Source organism: Drosophila miranda (assembly GCF_003369915.1).
Source record: "Drosophila miranda strain MSH22 chromosome Y unlocalized genomic scaffold, D.miranda_PacBio2.1 Contig_Y2_pilon, whole genome shotgun sequence".
Classification (NCBI taxonomy): domain Eukaryota; kingdom Metazoa; phylum Arthropoda; class Insecta; order Diptera; family Drosophilidae; genus Drosophila; species Drosophila miranda.
This window is the reverse complement of record NW_022881614.1, coordinates 15,614,968-15,632,961: the sequence shown is the minus strand read 5'-3', so window position 1 is coordinate 15,632,961 and position 17,994 is coordinate 15,614,968. Positions and strand designations below refer to the sequence as shown.

At 46.1% G+C, this 17,994-nt stretch overlaps 2 protein-coding genes and 1 pseudogene across 5 annotated transcripts; 1 reads left to right on the top strand and 2 right to left on the bottom strand.

Moving 5' to 3' along the window:
* The first annotated feature begins 673 nt into the window (after positions 1-673).
* Positions 674-16,240, top strand: LOC117192689. Of its 4 annotated transcripts, XM_033397423.1 has the most exons (7): positions 10,107-10,258; positions 12,260-12,471; positions 12,947-13,180; positions 13,545-14,614; positions 14,692-15,113; positions 15,172-15,454; positions 15,523-16,240. In XM_033397423.1, exons 2-7 carry the CDS (start codon positions 12,288-12,290, stop codon positions 15,715-15,717), a joined length of 2,388 nt encoding a protein of 795 aa, XP_033253314.1. In that variant the 5' UTR covers positions 10,107-10,258; positions 12,260-12,287; the 3' UTR covers positions 15,718-16,240. The 4 variants fall into 4 exon arrangements, with proteins under 4 accessions (XP_033253312.1, XP_033253314.1, XP_033253311.1 ...); XM_033397421.1 differs by lacking the exons at positions 10,107-10,258; positions 15,172-15,454; positions 15,523-16,240 and adding an exon at positions 674-781 and having other exon boundaries at positions 14,682-14,808; XM_033397420.1 differs by lacking the exons at positions 15,172-15,454; positions 15,523-16,240 and having other exon boundaries at positions 10,116-10,258; positions 14,682-14,808.
* LOC117192691 (facilitated trehalose transporter Tret1-like) lies at positions 4,813-6,276 on the bottom strand. Its single transcript, XM_033397431.1, has one exon. It carries the CDS (start codon positions 6,204-6,206, stop codon positions 4,869-4,871), a length of 1,338 nt encoding a protein of 445 aa, XP_033253322.1. The 5' UTR covers positions 6,207-6,276; the 3' UTR covers positions 4,813-4,868.
* Positions 8,361-9,843, bottom strand: LOC117192692 (annotated as a pseudogene).
* Positions 16,241-17,994: the final 1,754 nt, after the last annotated feature.

Below are 17,994 nucleotides of genomic sequence, written 5' to 3'. Positions count from 1 at the left end.
GCTTGTGGCCCGGGCAGCTCATCAATGGAAACCATGGAAACGGGCAGGTACAGGGCGCGCCCACCTTTTTGCCCAAACGCTGGCAATGTACTCGTATTGGAAATAATAGGCCAGGCCAGATATGGATGGTACAGTTGGACAAGAAACGACAGCTATGCAACTTGACGTCAAACAGATTGCTGCTGATGCGCTGCAGTGCCGAACGGAGATTCATCTACATATGTACATCCATATCCATTCAGGCATAAGTACATAGCTACTCACATAGCTATTACATATGTAGATGCATCCAATATTTCCCGAAGCGATAATCGGAAATAATTGAATTGTCGAAACGAATGCACACTAGTGCGAGTCCGACTGCGGGTCCTGGTGCGGGTCCCGGTGCGGGTCTCGGGCGAGTCCGGGTGCGAGTAACAGGTGGTGGTGGAGGATAGCGGTACGTCGCGTGGGAGAGCAACAGTTCGCCACCACCTCCTGTACATATGTTCAACATGAAAACGTGTACATAATCGAATACCGACGCTACAATCAAATATTACGGACATGCGCAATGGCCAGGCATCGGGAATATGAAGCCCGAAAATCAGGAAGGAGTCTTTTTCTATCCTTCGGCTCACGGTTGCAATTTGGCACTGATACTTACAGATTGCATCAGGTTGTACTTGCATTTCCCCCAGTGAGGTTCTGTTTTCGGAACAGAGTTCAGTGCAGTGTTTGTGCGGTCTGGTTCTGGTTGGAGAGCAGAGCTTGCTTGTAGGAAGAGTGGAGTGCACGGATGGTAAGTGCTTCAGCTGCAGCTGCAGCTATTTATAGCATGCCGCGACCTTGATTTTGGGAGCTGCCCGGGCAACTCAACAACAAAAACGAGGTAGAACGTTGTGAGTTGCTGCGGACACCGCAACTCTACAGTTATACCCGATACTAAGTCAGTATGGCTCTCCTGCGGCAGACGCCGCTAATATTGAACGACACGACAAAGAGTGCGTGCGAGGGAGACAGAAAATCAGTCTGAGCGTGACGTCGGGCGCTGCGTAGCCACTGAAAATTGATTTCATGCTTTTGGCTACAAAAATGATCCGATCTGATCCAGATTCAGCAATCTGATAGATATGGTAATTATCTATGATTCTGCGTTTTTAGTTTTCTCGAATGTGCAATATTGTGGATGCATCAGATTTTCGTCTTTTGTGGGGGCGGAAGGGGGTGGGGCGATATTCTGAGATATACGTTTTATAGTGAGATCTAACAGAAGTGCGGATATCAAATTTGGTTACTCTAGCTTTAATAGTCTCTGAGATTTGTGGATGCCCCAGATTTTCGTCCTTTGCGGGGGCGGAAGGGGGTGTGGCGAAATTTGGACACGAAACGGTCAAGGTCCGATATCGCAGGAGTGTGGATACCAAATTTGGTTGCTCTGGCTCTTATAGGTTCTGAGATCCTTGAACTCATATTTTGCAATTGACAAAACCGACCATGAAACCTGTGTGTTAGAGAGAGACAAAGCGAGAAAGAATGAAATTGTTTTCTTGCTTCTGGCTATAATCATTATACGATCTGGTTCAGATTTTGCACTGTGGAAGATATGGTCATCCTCACCGATTCTGCGTTTTTGGTTTTATCGTATCTTTAAAAATGTGGATGCCACAGATTTTCGTTCTTTGTGGGGGCGGAAGTGGGCGGGGCGAATTTTTGAAATATTTTTGTAGCAGTGCATGTATTGTAGCATCGTTGCTCTAGCTCTTATAGTCTTTGAGCACTAGGCGCTGAAGGGGACGGACGGACGGACGGACGGACGGACGGACGGACGGACGGACGGACGGACGGACAGACGGACAGACAGACAGGGCTCAATCGACTCGGCTATTGATGCTGATCAAGAATATATATACTTTATGGGGTCGGAAACGATTCCTTCTGGACGTTACACACATCCACTTTTACCACAAATATAAAATACCCCAATACTCATTTTGAGTATCGGGTATAACAACAGGTGGTAGATATCGCCAGCCACTTCTCGATGATGAAATCAGCCCAAAATCTGTATGTACACCTTATACGTGAAAATCAGAAACTTTTGGAACGAAATTAACCTGTTATAAGTTTTAATAAATGAAATCAACGTGAACTCTGTATATAATTAATTTATCAATATCAAGATGAAGTTGTATCGATCATGAGAAATAATATGCAGAAGTCAATACTATTACATAGTTTTCTAGATCACAAAATAAACTTCAATTCTAGTAGAAATAAGAGATAACTAAGGCTATAGGCTTTTGATAATCGCTTTTATGGAAGTAATATACAAATCTGTTCTCCCTTAATTTAGTGTAATAGCCCCTATACCTATAATATACTCCCCAAAGTGCCCCATCGCTTAGTCACATGAGAATTGACAGCAATGATCATACCATGCTAGTATTTCATTTAATAAACAAATAACGAATATATTGAGATGCATTCCCTAGTCCTTTTTTCCGCCAGCGATCATTCCTTGAATCTCGTTCAGAGTCTTGCCCTTCGTCTCAGGCACCAGGAACAGAACGAAAATGATGGCGGCGAAGGAGACGGCGGCAAAGATCCAGAAGCAGGCAGCAGCACCACATTCGTCCTTGATCAGTGGAAAGGCCAAAGTCACAATGAAGGCGCAAATCCAGTTGGTACTGCCCGCAATGTATGCCCAGATCTGCTACAACAACACGCAAGATCAGAACGGGTTCATTGTGTTCCACGGCCTGAGCGCCTTCCTACAGTGCCTGAACACGGTGCCCACGAACATGCCCCAGAAGATTCACACGTGCCACACCAGTGGACTGATCCAGCTGCGCGGGCAGGAGTCGATCCACCTGCGGGACATTCATCGCGATCGCAGCTACTTTGGCATCATCAAATTGTAGGCTCCAATCCAGGGGGATCCACAGCGTATCCCCAGCCTCGTAGCCAGTTTAAGCTTTAGTAGTCCTGTCCCTGCGCTGGACTGGACTGCTCGTGAATACAGTCCATCGCCTGCATGGATCTGATAGTTTGTAGATCCTTCTTAGCCTTAGTTACTCATAATCTACTCATAATCTCAAGCCGAATCATGCATAACGCAATGAAAGCACAAAGCTGAAAACCACATGAAAATCATATTTATTTTGTATATATTCGTGAATAAAAATCTAGTTCAACTTGTATCTAATTTGAATAATAATAATAATAATTTGAATTTGAATTTTAAGCCCTGCATGAAAGGGCAACCGAATTGATTCGGTGATCCGATAGAAGCAGCGATTCAGCTTTCTCATAACTTCGAATCTTTTGTCCAAAATGGTTGTGAGGGATTCGGGGTGATTCGAATCTGACTAAAGACAGGTCTCGTAATGATCGAACGCATTAAGGCTGTGATTTCATTAATACTTCGGATCCCTAGTCTCTAGTCTGTTTCTCTTTTAAAATTCGATGCAGAAAATATATTTAATTGGCCACGCTCATTACAGAGGTAGTGGGTTTGGCCACCACCAGGCACCATGAGCAGCTTGTGGCCCGGGCAGCTCATCAATGGAAACCATGGAAACGGGCAGGTACAGGGCGCGCCCACCTTTTTGCCCAAACGCTGGCAATGTACACGTATTGGAAATAATGGGCCAGGCCAGATATGGATGGTACAGTTGGACAAGAAACGACAGCTATGCAACTTGACGTCAAACAGATTGCTGCTGATGCGCTGCAGTGCCGAACGGAGATTCATCTACATATGTACATCCATATCCATTCAGACATAAGTACATAGCTACTCACATAGCTATTACATATGTATATGCATCCAATATTTCCCGAAGCGATAATCGGAAATAATTGAATTGTCGAAACGAATGCACACCGAGTGCGAGTCCGACTGCGGGTCCTGGTGCGGGTCCCGGTGCGGGTCTCGGGCGAGTCCGGGTGCGAGTAACAGGTGGTGGTGGAGGATAGCGGTACCTCGCGTGGGAGAGCAACAGTTCGCCACCACCTCCTGTACATATGTTCAACATGAAAACGTGTACATAATCGAATACCGACGCTACAATCAAATATTACGGACATGCGCAATGGCCAGGCATCGGGAATATGAAGCCCGAAAATCAGGAAGGAGTCTTTTTCTATCCTTCGGCTCACGGTTGCAATTTGGCACTGATACTTACAGATTGCATCAGGTTGTACTTGCATTTCCCCCAGTCAGGTTCTGTTTTCGGAACAGAGTTCAGTGCAGGGTTTGTGCGGTCTGGTTCTGGTTGGAGAGCAGAGCTTGCTTGCAGGAAGAGTGGAGTGCACGGATGGAGTGGAGTGCAGCTGCAGCTATTTATAGCATGCCGCGACCTTGATTTTGGGAGCTGCCCGGGCAACTCAACAACAAAAACAACAGGTGGTAGATATCGCCAGCCACTTCTCGATGATGAAATCAGCCCAAAATCTGTATGTACACCTTATACGTGAAAATCAGAAACTTTTGGAACGAAATTAACCTGTAACATATAAGTTTTAATAAATGAAATCAACGTGAACTCTGTATATAATTAATTTATCAATATCAAGATGAAGTTGTATCGATCATGAGAAATAATATGCAGAAGTCAATACTATTACATAGTTTTCTAGATCACAAAATAAACTTCAATTCTAGTAGAAATAATAGATAACTAAGGCTATAGGCTTTTGATAATCGCTTTTTTGGAAGTAATATACAAATCTGTTCTCCCTTAATTTAGTTTAATAGCCCCTATACCTATAATATACTCCCCAAAGTGCCCCATCGCTTAGTCACATGAGAATTGACAGCAATGATCATACCATGCTAGTATTTCATTTAATAAACAAATAACGAATATATTGAGATGCATTCCCTAGTCCTTTTTTCCGCCAGCGATCATTCCTTGAATCTCGTTCAGAGTCTTGCCCTTCGTCTCGGGCACCAGGAACAGAACGAAAATGATGGCGGTGAAGGAGACGGCGGCAAAGATCCAGAAGCATGCAGCAGCACCACATTCGTCCTTGATCAGTGGAAAGGCCAAAGTCACAATGAAGGCGAACATCCAGTTGGTAGTGCCCGCAATGGCTCCGGCCACGGGCTTGGCATCCTCGGCGAACAGTTCGGCCATCAGCAGCCATGGAACTGGTCCAAATCCAAAGGAGAATCCACTGATGAAGATGCAAACAGCAAGCACGGGCAGCCAGCCGACATTTTTTTTCAACAGGCACTGGAAGTAAACGGCCATGATCAGGGTAGTCACGAACATAAGGGCCGCTGAGACGAGCAGCAGAATCTTGCGGCCCACTCTGTCGATAAGCATGATGGAGACAATAGTTGCAATAACCATAACCAGCCCGATGATAATCGTGGAGATTGCGGGCGAAAGTCCAGTTCCGGCATCTGTGAATATCCCAGTGGAGTAGAAGATGATGGCATTGATGCCGGTTACCTGCTGAAACACCATCAGCATCATCGAGATGCCCAGACTTTTGAGAGTGTTCTTGCGACAGAGGGCTTGCATTGGCTTGACCTTCTCCTTATTGCCTTCGCTTGCCATTTGATTGGATTCTGCACTGACGTCGGCATTCTTGCCGCGGAGAAACTTCAGCGACTTCTCCGCTTTGTCGTTCTTGCCCTTCTGTGCCAGATAGACCGGGGACTCCGGCATCCAAATGAATAGCACAAAGAAGATGATGGGCAAGATACCGCAGAGTATGTTCATCACCTTAACTTTGGCGTAGGCGCCCACGATGAAGCCGTAGAGTACGCCGTGGACGATCAGCAACTGGAAAAAGCAGCCCATAATGCCGCGCTTGCTCAGCTCGGCGATCTCCGTGTTGTACATGGGAGCCGTGATGCAGAAGGCTCCGCCACTGAATCCCACTATGAAGCGGCCAATCATCAGCATAAAGGCTTTCTGGGCAAAGATGATCAGCAGCCAGCCGATGAAGAAGGGGGGTGCCAGGCCCAGCATCGTGATCTTGCGTCCAAATATGCCAATTAGAAATCCAGCAGGGATGCACGAGGTGGCAGCTCCCAAGGTCAACAGCGATGAGATCCATCCCCATTCGGCGGAGGAAGGCGTGAACTTGTATGCGTCCCCTCCCCTAACTTCTTTCTCAACAGGTCCCGACCATCCGATGCTGGCGCCCAGGCAGAAGGCACCAAAAGCTGCTGCAACACCAGCCAGATACTGCTTCCAGCCGCTCATTTTAGGAAAATTTTAGCAATTTCTATATATTTATGTTTGACATATATCGATGTTATGTTTAAAAGTGATACTGACAAACGAACGAGCACAGCCACCTTCAGCTCCAATTTGGTGGTAGTGATCTGAGTTTTTCAATATATTTACAATATCATGTAAAACGAGGGGGAACGTTGTGAGTTGCTGCAGAACACCGCAACTCTACGGTTATACCCGATACTAAGTCAGTATGGCTCTCCTCCGGCAGACGCCGCTAATATTAAACGACACGACAAAGAGTGCGTGCAAGAGAGACAGAAAATCAGTCTGAGCGTGACGTCGGGCGCTGCGTAGCCACTGCAAATTGATTTGTTCCTATTGGCTATAAAAATGATCTGATCTGATCCAAATTCAGCAATCTGATAGATATCTATCATGGTCATGAATATGGTCGTTTTCTATGATTCTGCGTTTTTAGTTTTCTTGAATGTGCAATATTGTGGATGCAACAGATTTTCGTCCTTTGTGTGGGCGGAAGGGGTGGGGCGAAATTTTGAGATACACGTTTTATAGTAAGATCTAACAGGAGTGCGGATACCAAATTTGGTTACTCTAGCCTTAATAGTCTCTGAGATTTTTGAATATCCCCAGATTTTCGTCCTTTGCGTGGGCGGAAGGGGGTGTGGCGAAATTTTGAAACAAACTCGTCTCAGTCCGATATATTAGGAGTGTGGATACCAAATTTGGTTGCTCTAGCTTTTGTAGTCTCTGAGATCTAGGCGCTAATGTTTTACTCTAAGCAAAGCCGCCTATGCTACGTGTGTGTTAGAGAGAGACAGGACGAGAAAAAATAAAACTGTTTTCTTGATGCTGGCTATAATAATAATACGATCCAATTCAGATTCAGATCCGCAGTCTTAAAGATATGGTCATTCTCTACAATTCTACGTTTTTGGTTTTCTCATATCTTTAAAATTGTGGATGCCACAGATTTTCGTCCTTTGTGGGGGCGGAAGTGGGCGGGGCCAAGTTTTGAAATATTTTTGTAGCAGTGACATATCATAGAAGTCTGGATCCAAAACATTGTTGCTCTAGCTCTTACAGTCTTTGAGCACTAGGCGCTGAAGGGGACGGACAGACGGACGGACAGACAGACAGGGCTCAATCGACTCGGCTATTGATGCTGATCAAGCATATATATACTTTATGGGTCGGAAACGATTCCTTCTGGACGTTACACACATCCACTTTTACCACAAATCTAATATACCCCAATACTCATTTTGAGTATCGGGTATAATTATAGGCATCCTATGACTATATCCAAGAGAATAAATAAAGGGAGTCCGAAATAGACAGGCTCATTTACATATATGTAAATGTAATTATTTTGCACTTCAAACTTTACCTCTGAAAGATATTAATTATATACACTAAATTTATTATTTTAAATAAAATGAACAAATTTACATGATTATCTGACCTGGCAAACCATTTGATGCAGTATTGGATCCGAGCCGAAGAGCAAGCTGGTATCTCAATATCAGCTAATTGCACTTTTCTTGGTAAGCAGCACATAGCGTCAGACTCATGTTTGAATTTGAGTGAATTTCGAATGCGCGAAATATTCCATACTTGGCTCGTACTGAAACGAGGGTCTGCCATTTTGCTTGTCTCCGTTCCAGTTTGTTGTTCATTGTTGGTTTCGCTCATCTCGTACCTCCTGTGATTAAGATATACGCTATTTGGACATGCTCACACGCACATTTTCGTTATCTAACTTGATTCGTTCATCTGTTCTTCCTGCTCTATTATTTACCATATTTCTTTCCCACACGCACAAAAAGATCAAATAATACTTGATTAGGTTTATGGTTTGTATGGGATATGAAAAAGAGTTAAAAGCCCATTCGCATACCTACTAACTATGAAAAACATGTTGTAAAAATCGGTTAAACTGTTTGGGCAGCAACTGTTACACAAACACCGTGACAGGAGAGTTGTAAACACTAGCTACCTAGGGCCCAACACATTTGATAATATTTTAATCATATCAATCGTTTGTAAGACAGGAATAAAATAATTTTTCCGTTAAGCCTACATGTATGTATGTAGATATAGCACCTAATTTTGTAGTCCCCAAAGTGCCCCATCGCTTAGTCACATGAGAATTGACAACAATGATCATACCATGCTAGTATTTCATTTAATAAACAAATAACGAATATATTGAGATGCATTCCCTAGTCCTTTTTGCCGCCAGCAATCATTCCTTGAATCTCGTTCAGAGTCTTGCCCTTCGTCTCGGGCACCAGGAACAGAACGAAAATGATGGCGGCGAAGGAGAGGGCGGCAAAGATCCAGAAGCAGGCAGCAGGACCAAATTCGTCCTTGATAAGTGGAAAGGCCAAAGTCACAATGAAGGCGAAAATCCAGTTGGTAGTGCCCGCAATGGCTCCGGCCACGGGCTTGGCATCCTCGGCGAACAGTTCGGCCATCAGCAGCATGGAACTGGTCCAAATCGAAAGGAGAATCCACTGATGAAGATGCAAACAGCAAGCACGGGCAGCCAGCCGACATTTTTTTTCGACAGCCACTGGAAGTAAAGGGCCATGATCAAAGTAGCCAAGAACATAAGGGCCGCTGAGACGAGCAGCAGAATCTTGCGCCCCAGTTTGTCGATCAGCAAGATGGAGACAATAGTGGCAATAACTTGAACCACGCCCAGTATAATGGTGGAGGCTGAGGGCGAAAATCCAGTACCGGCATCCTTGAATATGCCAGTGGCGTAGAAAAGAATGGCATTGATGCCGGTTACCTGCTGGAAAAGCATCAGCATCATCGAAATGGCCATACTTTGGAGAGTGTTCTTGCGACAGAGGGCTTGCATTGGCTTGACCTTCTCCTTATTGCCTTCGCTTGCCATTAGATTGGATTCTGCACTGACGTCGGCATCCTTGCCGCGAAGAAACTTCAGCGACTTTTCTGCTTTGTCGTTCTTGCCCTTCTGTGCCAGATAGACCGGGGACTCCGGCATCCAAAGGAATAGCACGAAAAAAATGATCGGCCAGATGGCGCAGAGTAGGTTCATCACTTTAACTTTGGCGAAGGCACCCACGATGAAGTATGCCGTGGACGATCAGCAACTGGAAAAAGCAGCCCATAATGCCGCGCTTGCTCAGCTCGGCGATCTCCGTGTTGTACATGGGAGCCGTGATGCAGAAGGCTCCGCCACAGAATCCCACTATGAAGCGGCCAATCATCAGCATAAAGGCTTTCTGGGCAAAGATGATCAGCAGCCAGCCGATGAAGAAGTGGGGTGCCAGGCCCAGCATCGTGATCTTGCGTCCAAAAATTCCAATTAGAGCTCCAACGGTGATGCAGGATGCGGCACCTCCCAATGTCATCAACGAGTATATCCATCCCCATTCCATGGAGGAGGGCGTGAACTTGTATGCGTCCCCTGCTTTAACTTCTTGCTCAACAGGTCCTGACCATCCGATGCAGCAGCCCAGGCAGAAGGCACCTAGAGCGGTTATTGTACCAGCTAAAAATTGCTTCCAGCCGCTCATTTTTGAAAATTTCAGAAATTACACTATAATGTTTTGTGATATATTTATTTAGTGTCGTATGTCTCAAATGGGAATATCAAAGCGAAACTGAGAGGAGAGCACAGGCAGACGACGAACTCACATACAAGCCATGCGAAGGGGGCGGGACGGCCTACCTGTTCCCCAAAAAGTTTACCACATTCATGCCCTCTCGCTCTAGGAAAAGAGAGGGCATGGCTTCGTTCCGAGCGAAAGGTCCTTGAGCAACAGCTTAGCTGACTCTCTTCCGAAGCTTTTGCTGAATTCGCTCGTATCCTTTCGCAGAGGCGAATTTGCTGTATAAAATGCCGAGACCTGTGCCAGTGGTCTCACACTGTTCCGTCTTGACTTAGGACTGAAGGACCCGACTAACTTTCAGTGCTCTGGCGTAGGCGTGACGTCATGTTGTGAAAAGTGTCTGAGCAAAAGTATTCTTAATTTTCGAGGAAAAAGTGCAATTTACAACTAACTGCAAATTGAAATCAAGTGAGTAGCGACCAATACATGAGATGCAAACTGAATCGGTACTCGGTTGCAAGAGCAAGAGCTGTGTAAATTCTGTGCATGGATTTGCTATTGATTTGTTTTTCGTTGCTTTTTCGTCGGCGATGTGCGTGTGTGGGCGTAACGCAAGGGCGGTGAAAAGACGCGTAAAATTTATTCGCAGCACTCTCTCATTTCCTGTCTCTAATTAGGTATTGCAAATTGCTGCACTGCACAAGTTGTTTTTGTTTGCGAATGCTTCAAGCAGTCGTGAACTGAACTGAACTGCCCCCGCACTCGTGGGTCAGTCGCATAACAAGCTTGACAAACAAGTTGCTCCTCCTTCTGTCGTCGTAGAATTTGGCCCCAGGACGGCAGCAGCGTTCAGGCTTCACTTAAATATTTTAAGCCAAAAAGCTCTTGCTCCAGCAGCCTAATTAGCCACTTCCACCAACTCTTCCTCTGGCAAAATGCATCCCGAACGCGACTCACTTAGTTGGGGTCCGCCGGCGAATGCCCAATTCAATTTGTCCCAATTTGCTGCAGGGAAAACCAGAAAATAAATGTATAATCCTGAGCAGGGTATTCATGGTTTCAAAATTACTGCGGCAAACTCAATTATCTCGCTAATATGAATTTCCTGCTGGGTCCTGCCTCTCTGTCAAATGGATCCTAAAAGCTGGTCATATTAGGGAGAGGTTGAGAGGGATACAAAATGTATTTTCTAGGAAATCTTTGTAGTCTGCAATTGAATGATTGACACTGGCTGCATTTTGCGGTACATACAACCAAGACACAAGCTGAGACTCTAATCAATATTCAATCATATGAACCAGCAGCTGTAAGAGGAAAATTCGATTTTCCTGCTGTGGAAAAACTTCCCAAGATGCAACAGGCAACGGGCAATCCAAAGAGCACGTATCCCAACAACAGTCTTCTAACCTCGTATTGTAATTCAATGAGACTGAAATCCGTTTTCCTGCATTTGCGTTCCTGCCCTCAACATTAAGCCGGCATAAACGACTAGATAGTGAGGAGACAAGAGCCCAGCCATGCGGAAATAATATGTTGAAAGAACCAATAGCAACAGCAACTAAGACCAGAATAATGAAGCCAACAGCTGTAGGCGAGCCACAGAAGGTGCAAGGGAGCTGTTAAACCAAACTAAAGAAAACCCAAAGAAAGGAAGGATAAAACGTCAGCTGCCTTGACATTTAGTGGTACAAATGAAAAGCTAACGCTGCCGCAGGTACGTGGCATGCATGTGTAGGGGGTGTGTGGGTAGGTGGCCACATCCAAGGCGTCTATTCATTGAGATTTATTCCCCTTCTCTGCTGAAGTCAGGAATGTATAGCATACTTATGTGAGCCATCGCCATCGTTAAGAAAAGAAATGAGGAATGGGATGGGATGGGATGGGTGGGATGAGCTCGCACTCAATGGTTGGCATCCAACCAACCATTCAACTTTCACATAATTGTCAATTCTGGCTTTTGTCAGCGACCAAGAATTCTGCCCACGGAGCAGACGAAAAGGAAGTACGTACGAAGCTCTGAAGAGAGAAATTCTACTCCCTCCAATTTTGATGAAGATGATGAAAATACTCACGCAAATTGGAATTTAATTGATTTATTAGGGGGAACCTTTTATATGCGTGTGGGCGGTAGAGGATGTTCTTAATTAGATAGTCGGGACCAAATGGGTAGATTATTCAAATACCTTTTGTCCTGCGGAATTTGGTTACCTGATGATGATCATCTGCATAATTAAGGTAAGTAATATGGAATTTCACATACCATAAAGAAGCGTATATACAACATACATATGTACATACTATATATAAACCTTGCTTTAAAGTGCAAATGTAATTAAAAGTGTTGAGCATAAAATCACTTTTAATGGGGCTATGTTTCAACTATTCAACCGTATCGCTTTATGCCTCTCAATTTGACTCCGAACCCTTTTTTTACCCTATCCCTTTGTTTTTTGTTCGTTCTTGTTGCAGTTGGTAGAGTGAGCCAGCGACAGTAAGGATGGCTAAGCGATTTTTGAGCATTTGCGGTAGCTTCGTGGTGCTACTACTCCTGCAGTGCATCTGGGCAACACCACAGCGCACCGCCGCCTATTCGCTCCAGGCTGCCGTTGACGAGCTGCACCGTCGCGAGGAATCGAAATTTCCGTTGAATGCCCCACCCCCGCTGGATGACTGGGAAGAAGGTAAGTGACGAGAAATGAAGAAAAGTTCCTCTAGACCCCCACCCACAGTTTAGCTGTCACAAATCCATCAAATGCCTGCACCAGATATTATTAACCCTGAAGTGACCAAAACCGCGAAACTTACGCAATGCTGGCAGCCCACGCAAGTAGCTGTCGGATGCATTTAGGCTGTCCGTCTGGCCCCGTCACCGTCATCTGGAACTGAGTACCCAACAACAATGAGGAGGGACGTCCGCCGATACATACATACATATATGTAGCTTGCACTTATCTTGCTTTGCCTCTAAGCACAGCTCCCCTCCCCTCCCGCGCTGACCCATTGAGCACCTTACAGCACATCGCCCTCTGACAATCACATTTACCGTTTTCTTTCTTTGCTTCTGTTTCGTTTCTGTTTCTCTTTTCCTTTGTCCTCTCTGCTCTTTGGTCTCGCGTGGTCCCGTTTATTTTTGTTCTCCGGTTGCCTCCGATGTAGATTTATTTGGAAAGAGTAAGAATCGTAATCGGCACCGAATTAATAAAGAGCTCGCCAAGTACTTAGGGCGCGACTCCGACGACTTTGAGCCGGATCGCGCCCTGGGTCTACCGTTCAGTGGCTACGGCGCTGGCGACGATTTGGACAACAATCGCAATAATCTGTTTGCCGATGAGAGTAGGAAGCGCTTCTCCGCCGCCCCGTCCCTCTTTCGAGAACGTGACGAGCAGCTCGGTAAGTAAAAGCTCAAAGCAAAGCAAAGCACAGACACGCACGAACACGCACACGGACAAGCACACGCTTGTCGGTCCATCCGTCCACTCGAGAAGCTGGGCCGATAATATATGGAGGATTGAGCGGATAAGAGGCGAACAATGGCCCCGGCTAAAACCACTTAGCTCCGATTAACTTGTGAGTGGCATTAGGTGGGTGATACCACGTATATGGGTCGATGAATGCAACCAGCTGGAAGCAGATCCTAACAGCCCTTCTTCCTTCCTGTCAGTAGGGACTGCCTGCCAGTAGGGGCAACCTGTTTCTGATTCCGTTTCAAGGTCACAAGGTTAAGTCATCGATGGTTTTTCGCTCATTTTTGCAGATGCACCAGCTCCGTCTGTGTTCCGTGAACGTGAGAATCAATCACCACTAAGCGGAGAGCCCGCACATAATGAGCTGGCGGATCAGTTGCTGCGCGAGATCGAGGAGGCCGGGGAACAGGATCGCAGCAAGCGGTACAAGGATGCAGTGCGTCAGTGGTGGCATCATTTCGACCAGCGCCAGCAACTGGGAAAAGATGTCCAGCCGCAGCAGCACCAGCAAGAACAGGATACGGATCCCGAACTGTTTGAACAGAAGAAGCGGATGCGCGTGCCACCATACTACCTGTTGATGCAGAAGAAGCGCTCCTATCCGGTCCTTCCATGGCTGCCGTACAATGCCAATGCCGACAAGAAGAAGCGGTTCCCAGTGGCCAAGCGGGCCATTGGCAGCAACAAGGAGCAGATGCCGCTGGCCAAGACCGACGAGCGAGTGGCCCAGGAGCTGAGCGAACTTTTTGGCAAGCCAGTCGACTCCCATCTAAAGCCGCTGCAGGAGCAGTCGGACGAGAAAAAGAAGCGTTCGGCTGATGAGCCGAATACTACCACCGCAGCCCATGTCCCGGAGATGCCACCAGCCACGACCACGGCCTTGGGTGACATGCGATTGGAGATTAATTTCCAGCGCGTGAACGTGACCAACGAGAAGCCTGCCGCTCCAGCTGGCGAGATGATCCAGCATGGCGGACACGCCGGTCATCATGGCAACCACATTCCCGGCATGAGTCCAGAGTACCGACATCGCAAGCGCAGCGATCACGCACATCGCAGGGACAGTGATGAGCACGACCACGACGTGGACGAGCACGATGATGAGGGTGAGGAGAGCTCCGATGAGGATGACCACGATGAGTTCGACGAGGATGAGAGCGATGCCGAGCCGGACACCGAGGCGGAGGCCTATGAGCGGCGACGCAAGAAGAAGCGAGCCGCAGTCAGCGGCGCCGGACACTCCAAGCATCTCCGGGCGCCCACTGTGGGCCATCTGATGCTGAGGGCCAAGAAGTCGATCGACTGGTCCCAGTACTTTGGTCTGGACCTAGACCGCAAGAAGAAGTCTGCCCAGGAAACAGTGAGTTTTGATCGGATCTAGTGGAGATTATATCTGAAGTAACTCTTATCAAATCCCCTTATTAAAGGCAAACGAAGAAGCGTTTAGAAAGTGACAGCACAAACAATAATAGTAACAACAACGAAGAGGAGGAACCGGATGCGCAGGAAGAGAGCAAGAAGAAGCGGGACATGGATTTAGAGAAGCTGGAGAGCATGGACAGGAAGCTGCAGTCGATGGAGGACTTCATCATCGATGAGACCATCAAGTATACGGGTGCACACGAGGGCGTCAACAATAGGGAGGACATACGCAAGATCAAGGACCACGTTCTGTCCCGCCTGGCCACGGCCTACAGCCTGGAGAAGATGCGTCGTGCCCTGGACAAGCTGCGGCAGTCGGTGGACAACGAAAACCACTTAATGCGCAATACCATCAAACCGGATTCGGAGGAAAACACCCTAGAGCCCAACTACTGGTCGGCCAAGAAGCGCTACAGCGTCAAGAAGGAGCAGGCTGAGTAAGCCAAATCCCAGATGATTATTCCACACCTAATCTTCTTTTCCATGACCACTCAGAGATGCCAAGCCGCCGCATGATATGGAGAAGAGGAAGCGCAGCGGGTACTTGCGCTATCCGGAGCAGCCAAACAACATGGAGGAGGCCCACACCGCTGGTAGTGTCCCGTACGAGACCCTGAACGATGCCTATCTGGGCAACAAGAACTACATAATCGGCTCCAACCAGTGCCCCGTCATTGAGTCCATGGCGGAGCGCTGTCGGGGAGTCGATTTGATTTCAGGGGACGTCAACCAAGAGCTTCTTCCCCTGTGCGGTGTCCACCAAATATGCTATCTCTGTGTAAGTATTGGCCCACTGCACTGCGCTGGGGCATAGATCTGATGAAACTGTTTCTAATTTTCCTCCAGGGAGCCTCGCAGGTGGCCTGCGACTATCAGTATTTGGCCGAGGCCGACAGCATTTGTGGCAGCAGTAACGATTGCCAGTCGGTGGCCCGTTCCATCCTGATGATACTGCGCGTCACGCCCGGCCGACAGCTTGGACCGCGTGAGTGCTTGAAGAATCCCTGTCTGTACAGGGCCATGCGCGAGATTGGGCTATAAACGTTTTCCTATCATCTTCTTTGTGTGCGTTTAAAAAGAATAATCAAAAAAGAAGCTACAGCGAAAAGCAGGGGGCCCCATATGTAAATCCAAAACAAAAACAAAAAAGAATATGCTGAACTAGCAAAGATCAAAAGTTTGATTCAAAACCAAAACCAAATATATAGAATATTTTGATGTGTGTATTTTCCTGTCTACCACTCCATAGGCGGTGGCAGAGGGCAACCTAGAGTACTACCTATGCTAATTGCAAAATTAATGTACATGTATAATCATGCAGCAGTTGACACCGAAAAAAGCGGGGCATTAGGGGCGTATTTCGATGTACAATATGTACTTTCCTGCTCTTGAAACCCTTTGCCGGTAGCACAAAAACTCAACTGATACCCAAGGGAAGTGCTATATATGCTATATACCTACAGGCAAATACGAATGCAAATACAATACGCCAATACCGAGCCACAATCCATTTAAGCAGCGTCTTTGAACCACTCCACTCCTAATTGAATGTTAAATGTCCAAATACAGAAGTTTGCTAAACATATTTAAAGTTACATAAGTGTTTGTGTACAAAGAGGTCGTAATCATACAAACTATATATCCACAGGACCTTCATACATAACCAAATCAAAAACCAAAAGACAATTAAGCGCATATTTGTATGTAATATTCGCATAATCAGTTTTTAGTTTTGTTTTTGTATAACTAAGTTCTCCTGTAACATTTCCACGATATATTTCTATCCGTGAGTAGGAGATGGATTGGAGGGGATGTCGAGGTCACGGCCGGGGGGATTCTTTGGTTCCGTGCTCATTCGGTAACTTGGGGGGGTTCGTTTGACCGCGTCTCGACTCCTACTACATAAACTTTAAATTTTTTAGAATCCCGTGACTCTACCGGGAGCGAGCTCCGAAAACAACACTATGCCTATTCCGAGCATAACGGACATTACATGGCACAATCATAGGGCGTACCCGAAAAGTACTAGGGGCTTTCGTCGGCGTGTTCCAAACTCTCGCGGGCGTGAGGTCTTGCGATGGAAGTCGACCCCCACGATTCTATCCCCACCCTTCCATGATTTCCAGTGGTGCGAAGGTTCTGGAAATCCCTAAACTTCTTACCCTACCCCATTACGTCACCCTGTCCCTTGGAAATTATAAGTCTACTCCATGTTCATTGCTAATAACATTCAATATATTTCGTTGTACTTCATCATAGACATGTTGCTTCAATCAAAAACTAGCAAACCAAGTTTCACTTCCAAAAATAATACAAGTATTGAACTACAATCAGCAGGCAACTCAAAAAAAAATTTTAGTGGAATGAAAAAAAAATAGGAGGCTTAATCCCTAAGGAGGAAAAAAAAATTTATAGATATAGGTATATATAAACGGTGGAGTATAAATAGAAAAGATAGGAATATAATATAGGATATTCGAAATAAGTAAATTAGGTATGTATAAAGAAAAAAAAATAAAAATCAAAAAAATTTTCAAAAGCAGCGGGGGTCATACCAGCGATCAGCAATGGTGAGCCAAAACGAAATTTAATTAAACATTATAAATTTATGGATTTTTTTTTTTTCTGGGTTGAGGAGATTTTTTTTTCTATGTTGGTTAGTGTATGGCTTGGCTACGTTTCCATGCATTAAAAGAATGCAGGGAATGGGAGGAAGGCAAGCTTAGCAGAATTGGCACCGAAAAGACCGAAAAGCTTCGAGCGTGTGGAACGCAAGCGTTGCGCTCTCTTATCAGCAGCGGCTGGCCGCTGCGCATGCGTTTTAGATTTTGACGAAGACAGGCGCAAAGGAGAAAATTGAAATTGGGTCACTTACGGCTTTAATACAGTGGTCCCTCGCTGAAAGGCGCCTTTCGTTGTGGAGCTGTGGAAACCATGTTAATGTGTGCCCAGGTCGGAGGGGGATTGGTAAATAGGGGGGGTATGAAAAAGGTTTTTTTTTTTTTGTTTTTTTTTGTTTTTTGTAGTCTGTTACTTTATGATTAAGTTTTTCGGTCTCCAACCCGCAAAAAAAATAAATTCCGTTTTGGGAACTTTCACATTCCCGCCTATCGAGGTAGGACTGTGACGCAGAGTTAAGGAAAGTTACATAGTCATATAAGTGCTCAGAAGGAACACAAAAAAAAAATTACAATTAAAACTACACTATGCTACGAAATCTGGGTCCGGATCCGTGACGGCGTCTTCTGGGCCGTCGCAGACAGCGAGTTAGCGGCGCATAGGGGGGGGTGATCTCTATGCCCTCTATGCCCGTACGTT

Bases quoted from the DNA above. Each gene is read 5' to 3' on its own strand.
- LOC117192691 (XM_033397431.1), bottom strand. From the start codon at position 6,206: ATGAGCGGCTGGAAGCAGTATCTGGCTGGTGTTGCAGCAGCTTTTGGT.
- LOC117192689 (XM_033397423.1), top strand. From the start codon at position 12,288: ATGGCTAAGCGATTTTTGAGCATTTGCGGTAGCTTCGTGGTGCTACTA. The intron at 12,472-12,946 runs GTAAGTGACGAG...CCTCCGATGTAG, and splicing joins GCTGGATGACTGGGAAGAAG to ATTTATTTGGAAAGAGTAAG. The intron at 14,615-14,691 runs GTGAGTTTTGAT...AGGCAAACGAAG, and splicing joins AGAAGTCTGCCCAGGAAACA to AAGCGTTTAGAAAGTGACAG.